The following is a 26,587-nucleotide window of genomic DNA, read 5'->3' on the forward strand; positions in this document are numbered from 1 at the left end:
ATTAAGAAACGTGCAAACTAAATAATTGCATGCCGTGGTGTATTTTATTGGCTCTGATATATCTAGTACAAGTGTGTTACAAGTGAAGGAGGACCCGTAAATATCTTCTATCCAACCTTTTCTTTTCACAGGTACAAAACAGACCCAGAGTGGTCATGTGACTTCTTTAAAGTCACACAGCCAGCAAATGACAGAGATGGAATTAGAATTGAGGTCCTCAAATTCAATACGTTTTCCACACATTTGAGGCTAGAGTCTTGAAGGGGTTTTTCATAATTGTTCCTGTACACACATTGCAAGCTCAGATTAAATTAGTTTTCCTAATGAGACTCCTGTATTTTGACAGTGTCCTATTTCTTTCTTTGTGAAGACTTAAAATAATACCTGGTAGCATGGGTGCTATAGGCTTATCTTTATTCTTGGCCTAATTCATTTTGCCTCCTCCTTTCCCTGCCCCCCATACATAATTTTTAACGTATTATATGGAATATGAGAAGCCACCTGCCCCTTGATTCTCTAAAGTGATACTTCTCAGACTTTTCAACCAATACAGCTGTAGATGAGAGGATAGTGATTTCACATCCCCAAGTAGAGAATGTCTGTAGATGGATGACCACAAGTTCTTCAGGATTCAGAGTTGGGTTTTGTGCATTTGAATTTTGCATTTTATTATTTACATATTTATTTATTTCGCAGTTAAAATTAAAGTGTGTATTTCTTTCCATTAGTAAATTGACATTCCAGAAAGAGGTGCCTTGGTTATCACAGGGCTTTCTAAACCCCCTGGTGCATTGACACATATTCCTGTGAATATATGTATCTGTGGTTTGATTACTTCTACTTTGCAGGATATGGCTACCTGTGGAGTTATTTATGAGGAAGTCTCTACAAATGATTACAGTATTTATATTTCCGCTTCAGTATTTCATTTATTTATAAACTTGCATTCTTTGGTAAGATTCCCCTGAGGACAACTCCCCTTAAAAATTTAGAGTTGGCAGCTCTTTCTTTTCTCTTTCTTGCCAGGGGCCATCGAGTTTTACTTTTCTCCCAAATGACCCAGATGTTGGATATTCTCCAAGATTACATGGACTACAGAGGTGAATATTCCTTGGCTACTATGTTGCTTAAGCCTTTTTAATTTAATTTTTATTTTATTTTATTTATTTTTTTACGTTTGTTTTTATTTAAATTCGATTTGCCAACATATAGTATAACACCCAGTGCTCATCCCATCAAGTGCCCTCCTTAGTGCCCGTCACCCATCATCCCAAACCCCACCCACCTCCCCTTCTGCAACCCTTTGTTTGTTTCCCAGAGTTAGGAATCTCTCATGATTTATCTCCCTCTCTAATTTTTCCCACTCAGTTTCCCTCCTTTCCCTCATAATCCCTTTCACTATTTCTTATATTCCACATATGAATGAAACATATGATGATCGTCCTTCTCTGATTGACATATTTCAGTCCGCGTAATACCATCCAGTTCCATCCACATCAAAGCAAATGGTGGATATTCATCCTTTCTGATGGCTGAGTAATATTCCAGTGTATATATAGACTGCATCTTCTTTATCCATTTGTCTACTGAAGGACATTGTGGCTCCTTCCACAGTTTGGCTCTTGTGGACATTGTTGCTATGAACATTGGGGTGCAGGTGTCCCGGGATTTCACTACATCCGTATCTTTGGGGTAAATACCCACTAGTGCAATTGCTGGGTCATAGGGTAGATCTATTTTTAACTCTTTGAGGAACCTCCACACTGTTTTCCAGAGTGGCTGTACCAGTTTGCATTCCCATCAACAGTGCAAGAGGGTTCTCCTTTCTCCACATCCTCTCTAACATTTATTGTTTCCTGTCTTGTTAATTTTCACCATTCTCACTGGTGTGAGGTGGTATCTCATTGTGGTTTTCATTTATATTTCCCTGATGGCAAGTGATGCAGAGCATATTTTCATGTGCTTGTTGGCCAAGTGTATGTCTTCTTTGGTGAAATGTCTGTTCACGTCTTCTGCCCATTTCATGATTGGATTTTTTTGTTTCTTGGGTGTTCAGTTTGATAAGTTCTTTTTTTTTTTGATCTTTATAGATCTTGGATACTATCCCTTTACCTGATATGTCATTTGCAAATATTTTCTCCCATTCTGTAGGTTGTCTTTTAGTTTTGTTGACTGTTTCTTTTCTGGTGCAGAAACTTTTTATCCTGATTAAGTCCCAATAGTCATTTTTGCTTTTGTTTCCCTTGCCTTCATAGATGTATCTTGCAAGAAGTTCCTGTGGCCAAGTTCAAAAAAGGTGTTGCCTGTGTTCTCCTTTAGGATTTTGATGGATTCTTCTCTCACATTAGGTCTTTCAACCATTTTGAGTTTATCTTTGTGTATGGTGTAAGAGAATGGTCTAGAGAATGGTCTTCTGCATGTGGCTGTCCAATTTTCCCAGCACCATTTATTGAAAAGACTGTCTTTTTTCCAGTGGATAGTCTTTCCTGCTTTGTCAAATATTAGTTGGTCATAGATTTGAGGACCCATTTCTGGGTTCTCTATTCTGTTTCATTGATCTATGTATCTGTTTTTATGACAGTACCACATTGTCTTGATGATCACAACTTTGTAATACAGCTTGAAATCTGCATTGTGATGCCCCCGGCTCTGGTTTTCTTCTTCAATATTCCCCTGACTATTTAGGGTCTTTTCTGATTCCACACAAATCTTAAGATGATTTATTCCAACTCTCTGAAGAAAGTCCATGGTATTTTGATAGGGATTGCATTGAATGTGTACATTGCTCTGGGTAGCATTCACATTTTCACAATGTTTATTCTTCCAATCCATGAGCATGGAATGTAGAAAGTTTTTCCATCTCTTTAGGTCTTCCTCAATTTCTTTGATATGTATTCTGTAGTTTTTAAGAGTAGATATTTTACCTCTTTGGTTAGGTTGACCTAGGTATCTTATGGTTTTGGTTTCAATTGTATATGGCATTGATTCTTTAATTTCTCTTTCTTCAGTGTCATTGTTAGTGTACAGAAATGCCAGTGATGTCTGTGCATTGATTTTGTATCCTGCCACATTGCCGAATTGCTGTATGAGTTCTAGCAGTCTTGGGATGGAGTATTTTGCGTTTTCTATATAGAGTATCATGTCATCTGTGAAGAGGGAGAGTTTGACTTCTTTGGCAATTCGAATGCCTTTTATTTCTTTTTGTTGTCTGACTGCTGAGGCTAGGACTTCTAGTCCTATGTTGAATAACAATGGTGAGATTGATCATCCCTGTCATGTTCCTGATCTTAGGGGAAAGGCTCTGAGTTTTTCCACATTGAGAATGATATTCACTGTGGGCTTTTCATAAATGGCTTTTAAGATATTGAGGAATGTTCACTTTATCCCTACACTTTGAAGAGTTTTAATCAGGAATGGATGCTGTAATTTGTCAAATACTTTCTCTACATCTGTTGAAAGGATCATATGTTTCTTGTTTTTTCTCTTGTTGACATGATCTATCATGTTGATTGTTTTACGAGTGTTGAACCAATCTTGCATCCCGGGGGTAAATCCCACTTGGTCATGATGAATAATCTTCTTAATGTACTGTCGATTCCTATTGGCTAATATCTAGGTGAGAATTTTTGCATCCATTTCCATCAGGGATATTGGTCTATAATTCTCCTTTTTGGTCTGATCTTTGTCTGGTTTTGGAATCAAGGTAATGTGGTCTCGTAAAACGAATTTTGAAGTACTCCCTCCCTTTCTATCCTTTGGAACAGCTTTAGTAGAATAGGTATTATTTCTACTTTAAATGTTTGATAGAATTCCCCTGGGAAGCCATCTGGCCCTATACTTTTGTGTCTTGAGAGGTTTTTGATGACTACTTCAATTTCTTTGCTGGTGATTGCCTTGTTCAGGTTTCTATTTCTTCCTGTTCTAGTTTTGATAATTTGTAGTTTTCCAGAAAGGCATCCACTTCTTCTAGATTGCCTAATTTGTTGCCATAGAGCTGCTCATAATACATTTTTTAAATTGTTTGTATTTCCTTGGTATTGGTTGTGATCGCTCCTCTTTCATTTGTGATTTTATTAATTTGAGTCTTTTATCTTTTCTTTTTAATAAGGCTGGCTAGGGGTTTATCTGTCTTATTAATTCTTTCAAAGAACCAGCTCCTGATTTTGTTGATATGTTCTACAGTTCTTCTAGTCTCTATTTCCTTCAGTTCTGCTCAAATCTTTATTGTCTCTCTTCTGCTTGGTGTAGGCTTTACTTGCTGTTCTTTCTCCAATTCCCTTAAGTCTGAGGTTAGCTTAGTACATAAAGTATACTATATATACTCATATATAGTATATATGAGTTTTTTGAGGGAGGCTTATATTGCAGTGTGTTTCCCTCTTAGGACTGCTTTTGCTGTATCCCAAAGATTTTGAATAGCTGTTATCTTCATTTTCATTAGTTTCCACGTATCTTTTAATTCTTCTCTAATTTCCTTGTTGACTCATTCATCTTTTAGTAGAATGCTCGTTAACCTCCATGTGTTTGAGTTTCTTCCAAACCTTCTTGTGATTGAGTTCTAGTTTGAAAGCATTGTGGTCTGAAAATATGCAGGGGACCATCCCAATCTTTTGGTCAGTTGAGACCTGATTTGTGACCCAGTATGTGGTCTATTGTGGAGAAAGTTCCATGTGCCTTTGAGAAGAATGTGTATTCAGTTGCATTATGATGGAAAGTTCTGTATATATATGTGAAATCTCTTGGTTCAGTGTATCATTTAAGGCTCTTGTTTCTTTGGTGATGTGCTTATAAGATCTGTCATTTGCTTAAAGTGCCGTGTTGAATTCTCCTATATTAGTGTATTATTATCTAAATATCTCTTCACTTTGGCTATTAATTGATATACTTGGTGGCTCCCACATTAAGGGCATAAATATTCATGATTGTTAGGTCTCCTTGTTGGATAGACCCTTAAAGTATGATATAGTGTCTCTCTTCAACTTACTACATTGGTGTAAACTCTAATTTATCTGTTATGAGGATTGCTACCTCAGCTTGCTTATGAGGACCATTTGAGTGGTAAATGGTTCTCCACATTTTCAGTCTGGAGGTATCCTTATGTCTAAAGTGAGTCTCTTGTTGGAGACAGCATATAGATGGGTCTTGCTTTTTTATCCAGTCATATACCCTGTGTCTTTTGATGGGATCATTTAACCCATTCACATTCAGAGTAACTATTGAAAAATATGAATTTGGTGTCATAATATTACCTATTCAGCCCCTGTTCTTGTGGATTGTTTCCTTGGACTTCCTCTTTTCTTTTACAGCCCCTTAATATTTCTTGCAGAGCCAGTTTGGTGATCACATATTCTTTCAGCTTCTGTCTATCCTGGGAGCTCTTTATCTCTCCTTCTATTCTGAATGACAGCCTTGCTGGATAAAGTATTTTTTGCTTCATGTTATTCTCATGAATATATCCTGCCAGCCCTTTCTGGACTGCCAGGTCTTTTTGGAGAGGTCTGCTATTAATCTGGTATTTCTCCCCATATAAGTTAAAAGTCTCTTGTTTCGAGCTACTTTAAGAATTTTCTCTTTATCTTTGTAATTTGCAAGTTTCACTCTTAAATGTTGAGGTGTTGGAACAATTTTTATTGATTTTTTGGGATTGATAACAGATTTATTGATTTTTATTAATAACAGATTTGTTGATTTTTGGGGTCCTCTCTATCTCGTGGATCTGAATGCCTGTTTCCTTTCCCAGATTAGGGAAGTTCTCAGCTATGATTTCTTCAAGTATACTTTGTGGTCCTCTCTCTCTCTCAGCCTCTTCTGGAAACTCAGTTAGACATATATCCTCCTTTCTCAAGCTATCATTTATTTCCCTAAGCCTTTCCTCGTGGGCTCTTAATTGTTTTTCTCTTTTCTCCTCAGCTTCCTTCCTTCCCATTAACTTGTCTTCTATGTCACTCTTTCTCCCACCTCATTAACCCTAGCAGTTAGAACGTCTAGTTTGGTTTGCATCTCATATAATCTGATTTAATTTCGGCCTGATTAGATCTCAATTCTGCAGTAATGAGGTGTCTAGAGTCCTTTACGCTTTTTTCCAGAGCCACCAGTATTTTTATAATTGTACTTCTGAATTGAATTTCTGGCATCATATTTAATTCCAAATCCTGTAACTCTATGGCAGAGAGTATTGTTTCCAGTTCTTTCTTTTTTGGTGAATTCTTCATTCTATTCATTTTGTCCAGTGCAATGTGGCTGTATGAGTGGGCTGTCAAAAATACCAACCATGACCTAAGTAAAGTACACCATAGATGATTCTGAAGAGGTCAGAGACCAGAAAATAAAAGAAAAAGAAGAACAGAAGAAAATAAAACAAAAGGACCACTAAAGTGAAAAACAAATTTTAAAACAAAGTAGCAAAAATAAAAAGCCAAAAACCAAAAGCAAAGAAGAAAAAAGAAAGAAAAAGTAAAGAGAAAAATAAGGGGGGTTCATGGTGGTGGTGAGGAAGTGTTAGTGGAGAGAATGTTGTCTACCTGAGGGGTCCTAGAGTGTGATCCTCTTGGTTCTGAGTGTATTTTCTGTATGTTAGAAGATGCACAATCCCAAATTTATATAAACCAGCAATACTTCTATAAAGCCCCAACATCAACTATAAAAACATAAACAAGATAAAAGAGGGGGGGCAGAATGGGAAGGAAGAGAGAATATAATCTCACAGAGTGTGAACCAACATGGTGTTCCACTTCGTTCTGGGTGTATGTTGGTCATGTTTTAGAAAGCACTAACTTCCACCATTGTAAAACTAAATGAGGCAGGAAAAACAAAAAACAAATACCCATATCTTGTATATCTACCAAAATTAAATTTAATATGTTGAAGGGAATCCAGAAGTGAAAAATATATCTAAGACATGTACTTGTAGGAATATGAAAGCCAGAAAGGAAAAAGCTTAAAAATGAAGAGTTAGGGCAGCCCGGGTGGCTCAGCAGTTCAGCGCCGCCTTCAGCCCAGGGCGTGATCCTGAAGACCTGGGATCAAGTCCCACATCAGGCTCCCTGCATGGAGCCTGCTTCTCCCTCTGCCTGTGTCTCTGCCTCTCTCTCTGTGTGTCTCTCATGAATAAATAAATAAAATCTTTAAAAAAAAATGAAGAGTTGGTAAAATATTGTAGTTAAGGTGGTAAAAGAAAAAATATTGGACATTTTTAGTCGGATATAAAAACAAGTCATAATGGAAAAAAAAATAAAAGGACCCTCTAGTTCTATATACTATTTTCTCTCAGTCCTGGAGCTTTCCAGCGCTGCTTGTTCAGTAAACTTGCTCTTCCCTTGTTCTTCCAATAGTTCTTGGGGGAGGGGTCTGCTGTGCTGATTCTCAGGTGTCTGTGCCTTTGCAGAGATGCCCTGTCCCTGGACAGGTGCTGGGCTCAGTATGAGCTGTTCATCCTGTGAGGCCTTCCCTGGTTGTCCTGCCTCTCCCAGGCACAAGGTGAAACAGAGAAAATTCGAAAATGGCGGTGACCAGATTTCCAGCTCTGGAATCGAGCTCCCCTGGAGTAACTAACTGCAGTCTTGCAGTCTGCATTGGTCTAGATGCTTCTGGGGGCAGGCACAGGTGCACTGATCTGCTTGGGCTTTTCCCAAATGCCCCCGGAGGGCTGCGACACTCCAGCCCTTTACCAATACTGGATCTGCAAAGCTCATGGTTTGCAGTGAGCTTTACCCCGGGCGCCCCTCCTTTTATAGTGACTCTGGAATCTTGGGGCTTCACTGCCCCTTCTGCAGTTCTCCTGATTTCCCTGCTGAGCACTTTTCCATTAGGGAAAACTCCAGTGCAGGTTTTTAGAGTTCCTGCTTTTCCAGGGCTGGGCTTTCCTGCCATGGAGGCTTTCCCCACTTGGCTTTAGCTCTGCTAGTCACAGTTCCTCTCCCCCACCTTATTCTTTTTTTTTTTTCCTGCCTTCCTACCTTGTTAGAAGCTAAAACTTTTCTCTCTGTAGCATTCCAGCTGTTCTCTCTTTAAAATCTCAGTTTGAATTTGTAGGTGTTCAGGATGTTTTGAAAATTATCTAGGTAAGTTTGTGGGACCAGATGAGTTGAGGACCCCTGCTCTTCCACCATCTTGCCCCTCCCTCTGCTTAAGCCTTTTTTAGACTTAACAGTCTAGTAGGTCTGTGAGGAGTAATCTGGGGTGGGAGGTATGTCACAAAGGAAAGAAGTGAAAGAACATTATTCTGAACCAAAGAAAGATTGAAAGTAAGGGGAAAGGTGTGTTACACAAGGATTGACAGCCAGGTAGAGACACATGGGCAGAAATAAACACGTTCCCACTGGTGATGTGATTTAAAATTATGGGTAGTGGAAAAAATCTGAGTTACAGAAATGTTGAGTGTCTTTGAAAATGTTTGATAAAAAAAAAAGAGCTTTTGGTGTCTTGTGACATTCAACAGTTGAGCACTTTCTCAGGATCAGTAGAAAAAAATGAAATTACAGAGATTGCACATATCAACTAAGGGTAAGTTTTTTCTATATAAACAATAGGGAATGTAAGTTATTATCTGGGGAATCTGTTTAATATATAACAAAATGTATGTGGAATGATGGGGTAAGGCCATAACACTGATTCACCTTGAGATCAGTGGTGAGGGAGTATCAGCTTCAGACCTTACTGTTTAAAACATGAATTTGCAGTAGGGTTGTCAGAGCCACTTGATGCCCCAAGTACTACAGTATACCTGGTCCATTGGACACTTGCCGGAAATGCCATTGGTATGTTGAGATTCCCCAGATTCACAAACAGATCCCAACGGGTCTTGGATGGATGGAAAACCAGAAGCTTCATTGAAAGGCAGCTGCTGGGCCTTTGGGCAGGCTCACTTGCCAGCGCCCAAGTGCTTGTCTTACTGCTTGCATAAGTAAGAATTCTATCATGCAGAGTTGGAAACTACTACATAGCATGGTTCACATGTGCTTCAGGGTTGGGATAGTCAGAATTGACTATTAACTCCACAAATGCCAAGTATTTCAACTGCATGTACTTAAAATATCCAGAGAGATATATTATGTTGAGTTCTTTCATAAGACAATGAAATATCACCTAAATTTAGATTTTTCCCATGGGATTTGCTTGAAGTAGAGGCATATACCTATATACAGAAAGGGACAAAATTAGCATTTGGCTTTGAGCTGACAATGTTTTATTCCCCAAAGAATACATGAAAAGAGTTTCTATTTCTGTTTTCTTTTTCTGTTTGAAGGGTACAGCTACGAGCGTGTGGATGGTTCTGTGAGAGGAGAAGAGAGACACCTGGCCATTAAGAACTTTGGACAGCAGCCTGTTTTTATTTTTCTCCTGAGTACCAGGGCAGGTAGGCCACATAGGTATTGACAAAAGCAGACAAATAGGGGAGACACAGTACTTTTCCATCCCGACAATTAGTATGTTTTCCCTTAATTCTCTGAAAGGTGAGGTTGTTGCCTAGGAACGTAAAAAAAGGGGAATTGAGGGAGTGGCTGTAAGTTAACCCCTAGCATGGAGTTCTTTCCTGTCTAAGTTATCTAAGCTGCCAGCTCAGAGAAGTACGGCTAAAATCAGGGGTTGTTGGAAAATAATTTTAATTTGCTTTGACCACTGACTTGGGGTTGTCCTATAAGATGTCTGTAATTTTGTGGAAAGTTTTATTCACATTCAGTAAAGAACACTTTCCTTGCCAGCTGTGAATTTGGGAAGTGAGATAACAACCTGTCTGCTAATTACCCCTCCTCCATAAGTAGCTCTGGAATAGTGCTGTAGAAGCTTAATTAAAATTTCTTTTTTAAAAGAAGTTGTGATTATAATGAAATTACTAGCTCTTTAGAATTATTTTTAACACTATCTTTATGAGCTAAGTCATAAATATTTTATGTGACATTTATAGTGCTTTACCTGTTAAAGACTGCTTTAAAAGATGCTTCAGTCGTTTGAAATCAGTTCTTAGAGATGAAACTATTCTTATGTCATGGAGCAAGTCAACCTTAAATTAGTTTTGCATTTTTAGAATCTTAGTTTCATTATGTTATTTTTTATAGACCTAAATCTTGATGGAATAGATGCAGGAACACTAAAGGGATGTGTGTCCTCTATTAAAGGTAGATCAATATCTTTTTAAAGAGAGAGCTCCATCTTACTTAGAAAGTATTTATTAACTGTCTCGTACTGTAAGGGAGCATAAAAGATGTGTTAGGTAGAATCTTGACCATAAGGAGATTGTTTCACTTGTGTATGTCTCATCTCTGTATTACAAAGGTATAATCCCATGCATTTGGCTTCAGTTGTTTCCATTATAGACTGCACCCTGAGTCAGCCGTTTATTCACGTTCTCTGTTGTCTCAGCGATGGTCTTAGGAGACACTGGAAGGATCAGGGCAAGTGTATCTTCAGTGTTGGAAAACAGGTCTATTTATGCGTTACTGATTTCATCATTTTCATATTCAGAGTATCATTATGTTTGAAAAGTCTAAAATTAGGACAAGTACTCAGAACCAATCAATACTGAGTAATCTTTTAAGAACTGAAATATTCCTGGACGTGAGCCTTTTTGAAGCACTAATGGTCATGTTTGCCATCACTGTTTAGCTGTAGATTAGTGTATTATTTATTTAACAGGTTTTCCTCAAACTTTCAAATATTTCTGTGATTGAAGCAAGCATATTGCCACCAGGTGGCAGTAATAGCTCACGATAAGTCCCAAACAAGCAGGAGACTGGCTTATTTGTAAAACCTTACATCTCCATGAGGCAGAGCTGAACTGAGATGACATTAACCCAAGAAGAAGATGATAATTTTTATGTAGCACATGTTAATAAGTTCTTGAGAGATCATTAACGTGCAGTGGATAAAAGCTAAGGCCCTGAAGCCAGACAGACATTGTGGGACTGACTCCTGGCCCTTTCACTTTCTAGCTGTGTGATCTCTGCTAAGTCCCTTGGGTTCTCTGTTTTTATCTATAAAATGAGAATAATAATACAATACTCATAAGGTTGTTGTGAGGATTAAAGGAGTTGAAATATGTAAAATGCTTAGAACAGTGCCTGGCATGTAGTAAGCACAGCACAAGTGTAGCTGGCATTATTATAAGGTATAATTTAACATGTCTCAGTAATCAGTCTTTATTATCACTTTATTCCAAGTTTAATTTTATATGAAGTCTTTAATTAGAACGTTCCTGCCTGACTAGTCTTGAGAGCCAGCCTAGAGTCAGTAGCCCATCTTAAAAGTTAGTTCTTAATTCAGGCTCTTGGAACAAGCCCTTTCAGGCTCGCTTGTTTCAGCAATGAGCTGTAACGACCCCTGGCAAGAGGGAATCCCTTTTGTACTTGTTTCCACATTAATCAAAGACAAGGCTGTAATTTGCTTTCATGGTTCTCTTAATTAATTCTCATCATCCAAAGAGCCTCCTTAGCCGTTTTCCTACAACGCTGAAGAAGGATCAGAAAGTTGTCCCATGGAGTGTTCTTGTCCTGTGGTTGGTTTTGTTACCTTCTCTTTAATTAATATGGAAACAGATACAGAAAAGACTTTCTAAAGTTTTTTCCTGTCAGAGGGAGGTAGTTTCCTGCTCTACTTAGGAGTGTAAAATAAATGTCATCCCCTGTTCTCATTAGCTTGTATCAGGGATCTTGCTACCTTAGTTGTAACCTGAGGTGGATATTAACTCCTCTCTTAATGGCGCCCACAGCAGAAGACCTCTTGTGTATTTAAAGCTGTTTTCCTTTGAAAGAGGATGCATCCTCTTACAAAGAGTATCCTAAAACCCATCAAGCCTTTTAAAATTGTTTCCTGGCACTAATTTAAGCATGCACTTTTGCTTCTTGCCTCTGCTCCTCTCATTGTTACTTTTGGTAGTTAAATTTTCCCAAGTCGGCAATATGAGCCCAGGTAGCACTGTTAATCACACAAGGTCCTGGAGTTGGGGATGGGGTGTCAGTTTGCAGGGTGACGCCAATTGTCTTGACGGATCTTATTTTAGCACTCATACCGCTGTAGCCTTGCGTCTTTATTATCTGGTTCTGGCCAGCATGCTGCTGATCACGTTCCTTTTGCATTGTTTTCAGGAGGAGTTGGCATGAACTTAACGGCTGCAGATACCGTTATTTTTGTCGACAGTGATTTCAATCCTCAGAATGACTTGCAGGCAGCAGCCAGGGCTCATCGGATTGGCCAGAACAAGTGAGAGATTGCAACACCAGCCTTATTCTACATCCTGGGCTCCTCAGCAGTTCTGGCGTGGGAAGGAAATGAAGCTAGTCCTGTGACTACCAGACTTGGCTTCACTAAAAGCACAAACACTGAAAAGACTAGGAGGAACCCTTAGAAGTTATTTAATTCCTTTTTCTTGAGTTAAGATCTAATTTAGTTTAAAAATGAAGTTATAGAATTGTGGAGTTACGCTAAAAAGATGAATCTTACCCTTTGACCAGAGGACAATTGAGATCTACCAGAGGTTTTCTTCTTCTGTTCCCATCAGAAAACCATTTATGGTCCTCTCCTCATCCCTTCCTTGAATCCCTTGGAAAGCTTTTGTCGGGCCAGATCTCTCTAACAAATGCTCAGGCCCACATAGTACAGTCTCCCTTCAGTTGTACTCTGGATGCGGTATTTTGGGTTGTTTCCTTTTAGGGATATTAACCTTGTGCTCACCCGTGCAGACCCTCACAGCAGATTCCTCTCCTTTGACTCCATACAGGTCTGTTAAAGTTATTCGGCTGATTGGCCGAGACACTGTGGAGGAAATAGTCTGTAGGAAAGCAGCCTCCAAACTGCAGCTTACCAATGCAATCATAGAGGGAGGCCATTTTACTCTGGGGGCCCAAAAACCTGCAGCCGACGCTGACCTCCAGGTATAATACATTGTGTTCCCCTTAAGAATGTGTCATGTTGTCAGTACTTTGTTGTCGGTGAGAAAGTAAACACAAAGAACTGGCATTAACAACCAACTCTCCCCAACCATACATTTGTTCCCTGGCCAAACATATCTGCCATGGTATCTACTGCATGCAGGCAAGGAGCTAAAAATGAACATGATATGTTAAGCAGAATATGGAATAACAAGGATGGGCTTTAGATCCCCCTCACTTGGATTCAGATCCACACCTGGTCAATTAGTGGCTGTGTAGCTTTGAGCAGATACCTTAAAACCTCTCAGATGTACTCTGCTTCTCAAAAAATGAGAATACTGGAAGTTACCTCAGAGGATTGTTTAAAAAAATTAGATAAACTAAAGAACTAAGCATAATAAATGATTATGGATCCCATACCTCATCTTTTTTTTTTTTTTTTAAAGATTTTATTTATTTACTCATAGACACAGAGAGAGAGAGAGGCAGAGACACAGACAGAGGGAGAAGCAGGCTCCTTGCAGGGAGCCTGATGCGGGACTCGATCCTGGGTCTCCAGGATCATACCCCAGGCTGCAGGCGGCACCAAACTGCTGCGCCACGGGGGCCGCCCCCATACCTCATCTTAACCCTAGACCGTTTGATCACTAATCTTCATAGAGGAGGGAAAATGAGAATTCAAAATTATGCTTTAGGAAAAATGGATGAACGAATAGAGCTAATTACTTGAAGAAGGGAATACTGGGTAGGAAACAATGACTTGAAGATTTTCTCTTCTGGAAGAAGGCTTTGAGTTTATTCTTCATTAACCCCTGCGTTAAAATTAGAACTCATAATATATCTTAAGTTCTTCCATTTTGTCCCGGGGTTCATATTCACTAAAATAGTCAGAAGCACTTCAGACAATACTTAGTGCACAATAAGCATTCAATAAATGTTCACATCTGCCTTTCTCTAGGGTAATGAACCTGCTTCCTTCTTTCAGGACTTGAAAATCTTATACCTCTTAGATTTAATAAGCCACAACCACATCTTTTATTATTGGATTATTTTAAAACAACAGACTGCTTTCATTTGAAACAAGGGCATTGGGTTGTCACCTTTGTTTTTGGCAACCAAAGAGATAACTAGTATAGTCTGGATGGAGAAGTGAGAAAGCAGACATTAGAGCCAGAATGTAACCTTCTGGTATCCTTGAGCTGGGCAAGAAGTCTGACAGAACTCTCTTAAACAGCCGGTGTTGGGAACAGTTTATGTTCCCACCAGTGTTTGGCTCACAAATACTAGGCCATCTAGAGATAACTAACCCAGTCTAAAAGGATAAGATAGGAACTAGAAGCCAAGATATGAGTCTACCTTGATTTGGAATCTCAAAGAGTTAGTGCTTAAGAAGTTGCAAATCTGGAAGTAGGAAGCTAAAGCCAGGGAAATTATTTGAACTGTTTGAGTGGTTCCTATGTCCCTAGGTAGTAGACTAAGGGTACATTTGAGATAAGGGAAGAGAAGCAGGATAGTACAGTGCCAGAGGAATATCCAAGAAGATTAGAATTGAGAAATGGCCTTCAGGTCTGGCTGTCAGTTGTTAACTTGCCTTTGTAAAGGTGTTTCCATAGAGCGCTGTGGTAGGAACCCAGGTTACCAAAGGAAATAAGTCAGTTAATAGTAGAGGGAAAGTACCCAGTATAGCCGTCTTCTTCCAAGTTTATCTATGGGAGAGAAGCTAACTGAGTCTCTGATGCGGCTACTAGAAGTGCCCATGAAAAAGATTCTGAGAAGTCCTATAGTTAATGCAGGATGTTACTATTCTAGGAAAAAAATTGACTAATTTTTCTTGTTATGGAGAATTGTCAAAGTCAGCATCACTGATTTATCACCTTTCTGCTTGGCCACCATCCACCTACTAAATAGCCTTATCAGTATCATCATGGGAAGAGAAGAATGGCTGACCAACAGAGAAGGAATTTGCCTTGTGTCATTAAGCTACATCCCAATACTTGGTTCATGAGAACTAACTGGACTTTTTCGTTTTCTCCATTCAAGTTGAGTGAGATACTCAAATTCGGTTTGGATAAACTGCTATCGTCTCAGGGGAGCACCATGGATGAAATAGACCTGGAGAGAATCCTGGGAGAAACAAAAAATGGCCAGTGGATCTCTGATGCCTTGGCAACAACAGAAGGAGGAGTCAGGGAGCAGGAGGAAGGCAGTAAGTTGGGGGTAAGGTAGAGTGAATGGCACAGCCACCTGAGTTAGACTTGAGTGAGATTGGTCCCCATAGAAAGTCCTGGATAGTGCTCCCTGGGGCATCTTTTCCTACCCAGCCCTATTCTCATCTTAGGCACGCTGTTTTAAGTTTCTTGGTCTAAGAATTCTTACTAGACTGACTGGAAATTCTCAATTTGTAGCTGAACTTTGAACTCACTCAATGATATTAACACTTGTAGTAGTATCTCAAAGATTCTAATTTGTACTATTTCTGCCTTGGTTGCAAGTATCTTCTCCTTTATTCATAAATCCCACTGTCCTTAGTATGGCACCCTCCACATAGTGATTGCTTTTCTGAACAGTAGAATGATTTGGTTTTTTTACATTGTTGTTAACACTGGTTGAACATTTATTCTATACTTGATCAGAAGTGTGTACTGCATCATGTGTTCTATATCTGTTTTTTCATTTTACCTTCACCATACCCCCATAAGGTGTAGGTGCCACTAATTTTTTTTTAAGTGATATAATACAATTAACCATGAAATGATTTTATCTTTTCTGAATTTGGTCAACATTTGTTCTTTTTTGTCCATTTCAGCTCTGGGTATGTGAATTTCTGACTTGAGGTGTTTTTTCACATAGTAGTTTTTGTAAGGATGTTCCTTGCTATCTTCTACTTATATTTGTCTTGCACCAGTGGCAGCAGTGATTCAGTGTGGACCGGGTGAGGTTTGAGAGTCTTATTCTAGACTTTTTAATTCAAGAGTATCTTATTCCACAGATACGCAGACATGTAGTTTCTTTACTAGATGATGCCTCCTTTTTTGGTAGGGGATGGGGTTGGCATGACTTCTAGTTTTGTGATTCTCTTGTTTCTCTAGAATTCCCAATTTCCATCACTTGCTTACCTTTTTTGCCATAAAATTGCCAATTTCAATCACTTCCTTCCTTTTTTTTTTTTTCCACAGAACTGCCAAGGGATGTCTCTTTCTCCTCCAGGAGCAGTGCCTTCCCAGATTGCTAGCTGCATGCACTTTCTGGTCCCTTCACTTCAATTCCTTAGTAGCCCATGTTCTGATCTACTGAGTCTGAGATATTTTGCCCTTATCATTTTCCCATGTAGGATGTGGCACTATTTTTGGGGTCTGCATGCAACACTGCTAGTCTCTGCCTCACTTTGTACTCTGGTGTGGGCTTAGGAGCTGGCTCTGTTGGCACTTGGATGTTTATTTCTCTATTTACCTCCAAATGGAAGTTTATAATGTTCTCTAACTCCTAGTTTTATAGTAGACATAGATTAGGGGTGGTTTCATAGGGTATATGGAGAGATTGGAATTTACTAGGCAGCTAGTATTATTCTATAGGACACAGATCTTGGACTCTTCTCATATTTTGCTTTTAAATTTCATAATATTAGTATCCCATCTTTACTCTTTGAGTACTCTTTCTTTTTTTTTTTTGAGTACTCTTTCTTAGTTTTAATCTCATCCTGTTTTCATAATGTCCTCTCTTGAGACATTTAATATAACTTTTATTTTTTTTTTTAAGATTTTATTTATTTGAGAGAGAGCAAAAGAGAGCGGAGCACAAGCGGGATAGGGAGCTGAGGGAGAAACAGGCCCCCTGCTGAGCAGGGAGCCTGATGCTGGGTTCTGTCCCTGGATTTCAGGATCATGACCTGAGTCAAATACAGATGCTTAACTGACTGAATTGACTGAGCCACCCAGGCGCCCCACTTTTTTTTTTATTAAATATTTTATTTACTTATTTGAGAGAGAGAGAGAGCAGCAGGTGGTGCTTTTCAAAGCTCTAAAAGGGGCAGTTGGGTGGCTCAGTTGGTTAAAGCATTTGCCTTTGGCTCAGGTCATGATCCCGGGTCCTGGGATTGAGCCCCGCATCGGGCTCCCTACTCAGTGGGAAGTCTCCTTCTCCCTCTGCCAATCCCCTTGCTTGTGCTTTCTCATTGCTTCAGCCACTTTTTATATTTTCCAAGAGTTATTGAACTTTCCATCCACTATTGTCTCATATCTTTTCAAAATCCCTTCACTGCCATTTAGTGGTTTTAGGTCTCTAAATGGATCCATGTGACTGTGTTTTGAAGTTATACTTGGATTACATGAAATACTGAAGCTTGCACCTATTTCTGCACTCATCTGGATTAATTTCAGCTTATTTTCCTAATGTTACTAGGACAAAATAAAATTTTGCTGTTTTCCAGAAATATAATTTTATTCCTTAGTCAATGCAGCTGCCAGAAAAGATTTCCTACTTGTATTAAAATTTGGAATCTTGTCTTTGATCAGTGAGTACATGTTCATTCTGTGGTAGATGGTTCTCCTAGCAGGACATAGATGAAGGTCTAGGCCTATGGTCTCCAGCCTCCTATTGGCTGCAGAATGAGAACAGGGAATATGATTAAAAATAATATAAATGAATATGAAAGACATTAGTTAAAGCAATTCCAATTAAAAACAAATAAAAAAATAGGGTTGCTTTATCTGGAATGGCAGCGTTTTTTAAAAAGCATGTTTATAAGTTGAGAATTGCATGCAATATGAAGCTACATATGTTGATCATATTTGACACTTCCCAGCTCTTTTTTTTCTCACTTGTTGATAGAGCACCTCATTGAAAGCCCCCTGCTGATTTAATTAGCAAATGCCAATTAGAATTACAGCTGGTTGGATTTGGGTATAAGTGTGAAGCAATTGATCTCTTGAGAATGAAATGTTTTGCTTTCATACTCTCCAAAGAAAACATACTTAAAGCTGATTTCATAATGCTGTGAAAATACATTCTTTGGTAATATGTGCTATTAAATATGCTTCACTTTAGAATCATTATCTCACCTCTCTCTGGTTGCTGATCTTGGCTTGTCATGACTTCTCCTTATCAGTGATTCATGATCTTGGCACATCACCCAACCTTTTGGCCTCTGTGTCCTCATCTGTAAAATGGTGCTGTTAATGTAGCTTTACTCTTTTAAGTAGTTGAAAAATCAAATGTGATAATAGATGTGAAAGTGTTCTGATAGCATAAAATACTGTCAAGATTACACTATTTCATTATTGTTATTATTATAATTAGTATTTGCTGGCCTGTTCACTCTCCATTCTTCTATAAACAACAGTAATGCACTGAAAAGAGCATGCTGGCTTTTGAGTCAAAATCTTGCCTTCTTCATTTATTAGCAGTAAGAACCAGGGAGTCCCTTAATCCTTGTCTGAGCCTCATTTCTCCCTTTCTTCAGCAGAGTTACTTATACCAGGATTGTGGGGAGGCTCATAAAGTTACTTCATGAAATCTGAAAAGAATAAAAGGGATTATTTTTGTGATTCTCCATTTTCTCACTGATTTCCCACTTGTTCCTTTTATATTATAGAAAAGAGGGGAAAGAGTTAAGTATTAAGTATGTGCAGAATAAAAAAATTATGTTCTTGGTTATCTTTTATTAAGTGATCTTATTATCAGTGAGACCTATGCTGAAGAGTGGTGTGGAATTAGTGATGAGTGTGATCCCAGGATTCAACAGGGAGGAGGTGAGGTATCCAGCAGAGACTTGCAGACCAACTAGAGATAGACCAGAGGGCATTAGCCATGTCCTCTCCTTTAAGTAGTAAATGTGTGAGATCCCTGTCACTGTTAGTGGGACCCAAAATCAGTACCTTCATCACAAGCTAGTCTTAGCCCATTTAGAATACAGGCTGTTCTCTTATTTGCCCTGGTTATTGCTTTGAATAGAATTAATCAATTTTTCTCTAGTATCTGACATTTCTCTTTTGTGTTTTATGTTCTTAGAAAACCATATGTACTTATTTGAAGGTAAAGATTATTCCAAGGAGCCTAGTAAAGAAGACAGAAAATTATTTGAACAACTGGTGAACCTTCAAAAGACCTTTTTGGAGAAAACTACTCAAGAGGGCCGGTTACTCCGAAATAAAGGCAATGTAAGGACTACTCATGTAAAAGAATAAATTCTCCCAAATTCACACCCTACGAGAATAAAAAGTGATGATAGGAGTAATTTATTGAGAAATAAGTATGTAAATATTTGTTGAAATATAATTTACTCTAGTATAGAACCTATGTAAAAGTTACCATAAATAACATTAACAAGAAGAGTGTATTTTACCATTTAATGCAGGTGAAAGCAGCCCTGTCCATCTTAACCATCCCAGAAGAGATCACCAAAATGCTTCCAATAATATATCCCTATGCCACTAAGAGAGGGTAACAGTCATGAACAATATATGTAATGTCCTTGGTATTTGGCACTTAGTATGTGCTCATTAAATGTTAGCTATTATTAAGATAAATCGTGATGTTGAAATACTGTTTGAGAAAGAATTATATAATACATTATAGGAGGATTTCCTTTAAAAATAGTTAAATCCGGGCACCTGTGTGGCTCAGTTGGTTAAGCATCTACCTTTGGCTCAGTTCATGATCCCAGGATCCTGGGATCGAGCCCCGCATCTGGCTCCATGTTCAGCAGAGAGTCTGCTTCTTCCCCTCCTTCTGCCCCCTACCCCTACCCCCTGCTCATGCTCTGTCTCTTGCTCTCAAATAAATAAAATCTTATAAAAAAATAAAAATGATTAAACCTAAAATGGCCTCTTGTAGGGTATGCTTTTTATAAAAAAAAAGGTTACTTTTCTGAAGTACCTGATTCCTATTGAAATTAATCAAATGATGTACTGCTATAACAACCATGTGCTTTGGTTAAGTTTAGAGCACTATCCTGGTCACAGGGCCAATAAGATGTGTAATGTGAACAGTAAATCGAAGTGTCTTGCCACCACTTCCCACCATAGAAGGGGGTATGGAGATGTAGTTTTGTGAAATATTAAGCATGTTGCTGTCTACACAGAATGTGTTCTAGGAGATGAATGGAACTCATGAAGGGATATGCAGCCTCCAACTTCCCAGTTATAGATCTTGTTCTTCCCAGGTTCTCCTCCCAGGCCTTTCAGAGGAATCTACCAAAAGGAAGCGGATTTTGAGCCCAGAGGAACTGGAGGATAGAAGGAAGAAGAGACAAGAAGCAGCAGCTAAGAGAAAGAGACTAATGGAGGAGAAAAAGAGGAAAAAGGAAAAGGTGGAACACGAGAAAAAGTATGTATTATTCAATGATATTATAAAAAAGCTGGTGAGGGTCATGTTTTAAGGATACACTTAATCTGCAGTTGAACACTTTAAAATTGCAGTAAATTTTTATAAAACTGGTAGCTCCTTCTGATAATAGAATATTTTTTTAAAGATTGAACTTTAACTCTAACAATGTACTTTTGCAAAATGTCCTAAGTGCCTAAGGTAGAAAGACTCATTCAGTTGAAGTGAGAAGATGTTAAGATTTTATTGTAGCTGACAAAGAGTAGTTCACTTGAAAGTACCTTAATCTTGTTCTTAAAAACAGGGACATCTAAAAATAAAAAAAAGGGACATCTGGTGGCTGCTCTTTATTGAAGTATAGTCAGGAGGCAACTAGGCTAGTCAGTAAGACTTCCTGTTGATTTACAAATGAGCAGAATACTGCAATCAGGGTGACTGTCTAATTGCATTTCCACTGGGCACTTGGTGTTTGTGAATAGCAGGATGGAGTATGCTCTGAGGGAAATTGTGATAGGCCAGGTTAATTTCCTTTTCTCTCTGGCCTGTTGAAGGATGGTGTGGTGGGAATCCAACAATTACCAGTCCTTCTGCCTGCCTTCCGAGGAGAGCGAACCAGAGGATCTAGAGGACCAGGAAGATGAGAGTTCTGCCCAGCTGGATTATGAAGATCCAGATTCAGCTGCCATCAAGTATGTTAGAGGTGATGTCACCCACCCACAGGCTGGGGCAGAGGATGCTGTCATCGTGCACTGCGTAGGTAGGAGAAGTCGTACTGGCCCAGGATGGGTGCCTTGTTCTTTATGGTGCTAAGAACTGGGGAGGAGGAGGCAGAAGCCTGACCAAGGGGTGATTATGGGGCCTGACCAAGGGGTGATTATGGGTCCAGTGCAGTCCTGTGGTCAAAAGGGGGCACGTTTTAGAATCCAGCAACATAGATTTGACTCTTGGTGCTCTCCTTTAACTGGTTGCATAGCCTAATCTCCTGGGCCTCAGGTTTCTTTATTGGTACAGTTGGATAATTTCCTGTTCTCTGCACAAGGTCTTTAAGAAGGGGGAAGAGACATCTTTTGAGAAAAAGTAAAACTCCAAGCATGTTCCCCCCACTTCTGTGATCTTTGCACTTTTTACTTCCTCTGCCTGGACCCTCTTTCCACAGAGAGCCACAATAAGTATTGTTTAAATGTCTGCATCTCCGATCTCCCCAAGTGCCTCACATAAAACAGACCCCACCCCCATGCTTCTATTATTCTCTACCCTTTTTCCTACCTTATTTTACTTTATTACATGTATCACCACCTGGTATATTATGTATGTGTTTGTTTATATTATTGTCTCATTGCACTGGAAAATAAACTTCATGGGAGCAGGATTTTTTTTAATCCACTGTTGTAACACTAGTTCCTAGAACAGTGTCTGACACATAATACATGCTAACAAATATTTGTAGGATGATTGAATGACTGTAAATAGAAGGTACTAACCAGCTATGTTAGTAGCAGCTCAAATAAGTCATTTAACATTTTTTCTTCCTTACCTGTAAAATGGGAGTTGTATGCTATTGTATTACCAATGCTTTAGTTGTTGTTATGTTACAACTGCTTTCCATCTTTCCTATTATGATAGCCAGGTGTATTCCATAAAACCTAAACATATTTGAGAAGTCTAACCCGTGGTATTCCTGGGAGGCCACATAGGTGTTTCTTCCCTTTGAAAAACCATTCTCCTACAAATCTAGTTGGCATACTTTTTTGTGTTTTTGAATTGTGAACTGGGATTTGGATGTTTTTTGTTGTTGTTTTCTACCAGATGATTCTGGTCGCTGGGGCAGAGGTGGTTTATTCACAGCTTTGGAAACACGGTCTGCTGAGCCAAGAAGAATATATGAGCTAGCTGGGAAAATGAAAGGTAAGAATCAAAGCAGAGAAAAGGGGTAGGAATGGAATAAACGAAGAGAGAGCACAGGATAGGTATCACATGGGTTATGAAACATTAAAGAGTTAAGAGAGCTAGTTTGGAGTCTCATTAGCTAGTTTTATCATCATTAAACTAGTTTTTTGACTTTGAGGCAGTCTCTTACTCTCTCTGTGTCTGTTTTCTCATTTGTAATTTGTGAATAGTACTTATTCTACCTACATCATGGGACTATAATGAGGAGAGTGGATATACAGGTGTTTTGATAATGTCAATCCCTGTGTGTGTGTTCAAGTATTGGCATGAAGAGCATTTCATTGTTTACCTCCACTATGACCAACTCACCCCATCTACATAAGGGAATATTTCCAAAAAATGTCAGAGACCTGTAGGAGAGAAATCAGACCCACCATGAAAGTGCTAACAAGAGCTCGGGTTGAATGTTGAAGAGGAAGAGGTTGTCTTATGAGGTTAGTATAGGCTGAGATACAGCACTTCTTAGAGACAGAAGTAAAGATGTTTGGGGCCAGAGGAACTTGGAAGTCTCCTTTGGCATGGAGAAGGAGAAAGGGTACTTTCTTTTATGTGGAGAAATCACAAAGTAGCAAAAGGAGTAAAATTACTATTGTCATTATTTCCTGGGGACTTGAGAGGCCAACGGAGTTTGTTCAATAGAGAAGAGCCCTTCAGATTCCTCAGATTGGTTTTCCCTAATTCTTCTGCCTAGTTCTCTAGGGTAGAAAGGGATGTAAGGACCTAGAAGGAATACTCTTTGTACTAAAATAGCTCACTGACAGAAGATTTAATAGGTTAAAATAACTGAGATCTAGATATTGTTTGGGCAGTGGGAAAGCAGAGAATTCAGGACAGATCAGAGCTAGACATCAAGACCGAGGAATGCTTGTTTGGATCCTTGTCTGAAACTGTGAAGGAAGCAGGATGGGAAAATGAGAGGGCAGAGAACAAAGCATGGAAAAAAACCTCCACTTAAGAGAAGCAACAAGAAGAGGAGACAGAAGGAATTGTCAACTAAGAGAACCTTGAGAATGAAAGAGGAGAGGATGTCAGGAAGGTCTGCATTGTCAGGCACCAAGTGAGGGTGAGAACTGAGAAAAGTCCATTGGATTTGCATGACCTTGGAGAGGAGACTGTGAAGATTAAACCTACATTGCAGAGTTAAGGTGTAAGTGTCAATGACAAAACAGGGTTGAGAGGGTACGTTTTCTGAAGAAGAACTGAATTAAGGTAGATGAAAATGTGGGCTAGAATTACCAGGGAGTGCTTTGTGGAGATAGTGAAAGTAAATCTTGGGCCTGGAAAGATAGGTTGAATTTAAGTGGGTGGAGAGAAATGGAAAAAGATCCCTGACTATGTCTCATACTTTTTGATATTCCCGCAATTCCTGTCATTCCCAGGACAGGGTATTGAATGACCCAGGCAGTTACATGGTGAATGTGTTTAGGGAATGGTGTGTAGGCCAGGCAGGCCAGAGGAGGGGGTTGAGGCTGATGAAGAGAGGAGAATTTGATTTTTTTAAAAAGGTTTTATTTATATACTCATGAGAGATATACGTGGAGGGAGAAGCAGGCTCCCTGTGGAGAGCCCAGCGTGGGACTTGATCCCAGGACCCTTGGATCACAACCTGAGCCAAAGGCAGACACTCAACCACTGAGCCACCAAGCACCCTGAGAGTTTGATTTTAAAGAGAAGGATTTGGACCACATTATAGAAGGCATTAGCATATGCTTTGCATATGGCTTTTTCAGGGAGATGCCATTCTAAGCAGGATCTTATCTAGTGGGTAATGGTTAGTCATTTAGGAGATACTTGGCCTAACAGAGCCAGTAGACTCTTTAGAATGACTTAAAAGATTGGGGTTCAAACCAAAGTACATAAAGCCATAGAATTATTTTAGCACATTTTTCTAGAGCATTAATTTGATTTGGATGAGTTAGGAAAATGTACAGATAGATACAGATATAGTAGAGTACAATGTTTGAGTGCTTAAAAACAAAGCTAAGACTTCTGAAGAAATTTAAAGTTCATAATGCTCTTCCCTTCACATCCCCAGATGCCTCTAGTTTGCATTCACTCTCCAATGCCTGCAGGAGTACTCTGTAGGTAATATGTAGGGGACATTGAATTGGGAGATCATAAAAATTCAGAAATGAAGAAGATGACATAAGCAGTGTTCCTCCTTTTATTCCCTCTTTTAATTGATAAATTAGACATCCATACACAAACAAAAGCATATTGGTAGGTCTTTGGGGACCTAACACCTTACTCCAAAGGAGCTGCCACCCAGAAGAGACAGACAAACCTTCCTACAGGCTGTGGAAACAGCACAGTTGCCTAGACCCCTCCTGCCCATGTCAGGCAAAAATCAGATGAGTGCTGATGGGGCCGGGGGGGCGGTGGTGGTGGTTACTCATGGAGGAGACAGAACTTGCAGAAATCCAGCCTTCCTGTAGGAAGAAGAAAAAAACGAAAGAAAGATAGGAATTGGTTGCAGTGGAGGTGGTAAGAGAAACTCTCCTGCTGCCTTTCCACCAAGGAAACACTGAATGGACTGATGTATATAGTGGAGGTGATCTCCCCTATGGAGGGAAAGGAAAGTGGTGAGTAAGCTCCCGCTGTCCCAGTTAGATGGAACACAGCTGAAGAAACCCATTTTTCTCTACAAGCACCCAGAGTACTAAGGTGGGAGCTCTGTGACTGGGAGGAGGCAGATCAGAATTTCGAATGGCATCAGAGGGATTGTGTACAACAGGAAGCTCACCCACAAGTCTCTGGGAATGCTACACTCAGGAATTTCCTTCCTGGGTCTACAGGCTCCCCAAAAACACCTAGGCAAAACCCACTCTTCCTGACTCTGCTGCCAGCTCCCAAATGTGTCTGTGAGACAAGCTCTGGTGGACAGGCAGCACACCCAGAATAGGTCATGGTCATTGGTCAAAGAATAAAACCTCAAACCTTCTAGAATGCTTCTTCTAGAATGCTATTTCCAATAGCCAACCTGGTGAATTGTAACAACAAGAGCTGACACAAAGACTTAAAAATTTGGTCCCAAGAGAACAAGAAGAGTGGAGCAGGTATATCTCACGCACAAGGAATAACTTAGATAGTAACAATACTACAGAAGATAAAACTACCTGCTGAAAGTAGTGAGCACAGAGTTAAGGAGGTATCTGCTACTTCAAATGCAAAAGCAGCAGTGCATAACACGAGAAATGTGAAAAATCAAGGAAATTTGGCATCACAGAAACAAAATGACAGTTCTCCAGCAACCAAGCTCAAAGGCACAGAATATTGCAGTCTAACTGATAAAGAATTCAGAAAAACAGTTATGAATAAACTCAAAGACTTACAAGAAAACTCAAAGGCAACTCATTGAAATCAGAAATAAACCATATGAACAAAATGAGTTCTGTTCCGAAGAGATTGAGACTGTAAAACAGAACCAGACAAATTCTGGAGCTGAAGAATTTGATGAATGGGATGAAGAATACAATAGAGAGCAGCTGTAGCAGGGCAGACCACATGGAAGAAAGAATACATGACTTATAGGATAGGAATTTTGAAACAACACAGAAGAGATGAAAGAATAGAGATTAAAAAAGAGCAAAGAAAGTACATGAGCTATGGGATTGGATCAAAAAGACAACTATCAGAGTAAGAGAAATATCAGAATAAGCAGTCTTCCATAAAGGGAAGAGAGGGACTTGGGGCAGATTTTATTTTTTTTTTGTTTGATTTTGTAGAGATTTTATTTACTTATTCACGAGAAACAGAGAGAGAGAGAGAGAGGCATAGACAGGCAGAGAGAAAAGCAGGCTCCCCATGGGGAGCCTGATGTAGAACTTGATCCCAGATTCCTGGTATCACTACCTGAGCCAAGGGCAGATGCTCAACCACTGAGCCACCCAGGCGCCCCTCAGGGGCAGAGTTTATTTAAAGAAATGATAGCTGAGAACTTTCCAAAACTGAGGAAAGACTTGGACATATAAGTCCACAAAGCTAATAGGTCATCCCATTATCTCAATGCAGAAAGGTCTTCTCCAAGACACATTATAATGAAACTGAAAAATCAAGGATAGAGAATCTTAAATGAAGCTGGGAGGTTGAGTAGGGGGGAGAAGAACATAACCTACAAAGGACCCTCATTAGGCTATCAGCAGATTTCTCAGTAGAAACTACAGGCCAGAAGGGAGTGGAATGACATATTCAGTGCCAAAGATAAAGACCACCAACCAAGTATCTGGCCAAGTTATCTTGCAGATAAGATATCCCAGACAAAAGCTCAGGGAGTTCGCCACCACTAGACTTGCCCTACAAGATGCTGAAAGGAGTTCTTCAAGCTGAAATGAAAAATACTAATCTATAGCATGAAAACATGGAAGTACACAATACATTAGTAAAAATGAAAAATAGATGGAGTTAGGTAACTGTAATCTATATTAGGATGATGCTTTAACCACTCACCTGTAGTATAA

The 26,587-nt window shown here is 39.3% G+C and overlaps 1 protein-coding gene across 2 annotated transcripts in view; it reads left to right on the forward strand.

The window, feature by feature from the left end:
* Positions 1 to 26,587, forward strand: part of CHD1L (chromodomain helicase DNA binding protein 1 like) — an 82,464-nt gene that overhangs the window by 46,072 nt on the left and 9,805 nt on the right. For both annotated transcript variants that reach the window (XM_055312448.1, XM_055312447.1), the window contains 9 exons: positions 1,027 to 1,100; positions 9,245 to 9,355; positions 12,081 to 12,195; positions 12,713 to 12,866; positions 14,904 to 15,069; positions 18,870 to 19,018; positions 20,023 to 20,186; positions 20,735 to 20,940; positions 21,990 to 22,088. In XM_055312448.1, the coding sequence (XP_055168423.1) occupies positions 1,027 to 1,100; positions 9,245 to 9,355; positions 12,081 to 12,195; positions 12,713 to 12,866; positions 14,904 to 15,069; positions 18,870 to 19,018; positions 20,023 to 20,186; positions 20,735 to 20,940; positions 21,990 to 22,088 (1,238 nt within the window). The remainder of the gene's footprint in view (positions 1 to 1,026; positions 1,101 to 9,244; positions 9,356 to 12,080; positions 12,196 to 12,712; positions 12,867 to 14,903; positions 15,070 to 18,869; positions 19,019 to 20,022; positions 20,187 to 20,734; positions 20,941 to 21,989; positions 22,089 to 26,587) is intronic.

The sequence above is a fragment of the Nyctereutes procyonoides genome, unplaced genomic scaffold, assembly GCF_905146905.1.
Source record: "Nyctereutes procyonoides isolate TBG_1078 unplaced genomic scaffold, NYPRO_anot_genome, whole genome shotgun sequence".
In the NCBI taxonomy this organism is placed as follows: Eukaryota; Metazoa; Chordata; class Mammalia; order Carnivora; family Canidae; genus Nyctereutes; species Nyctereutes procyonoides.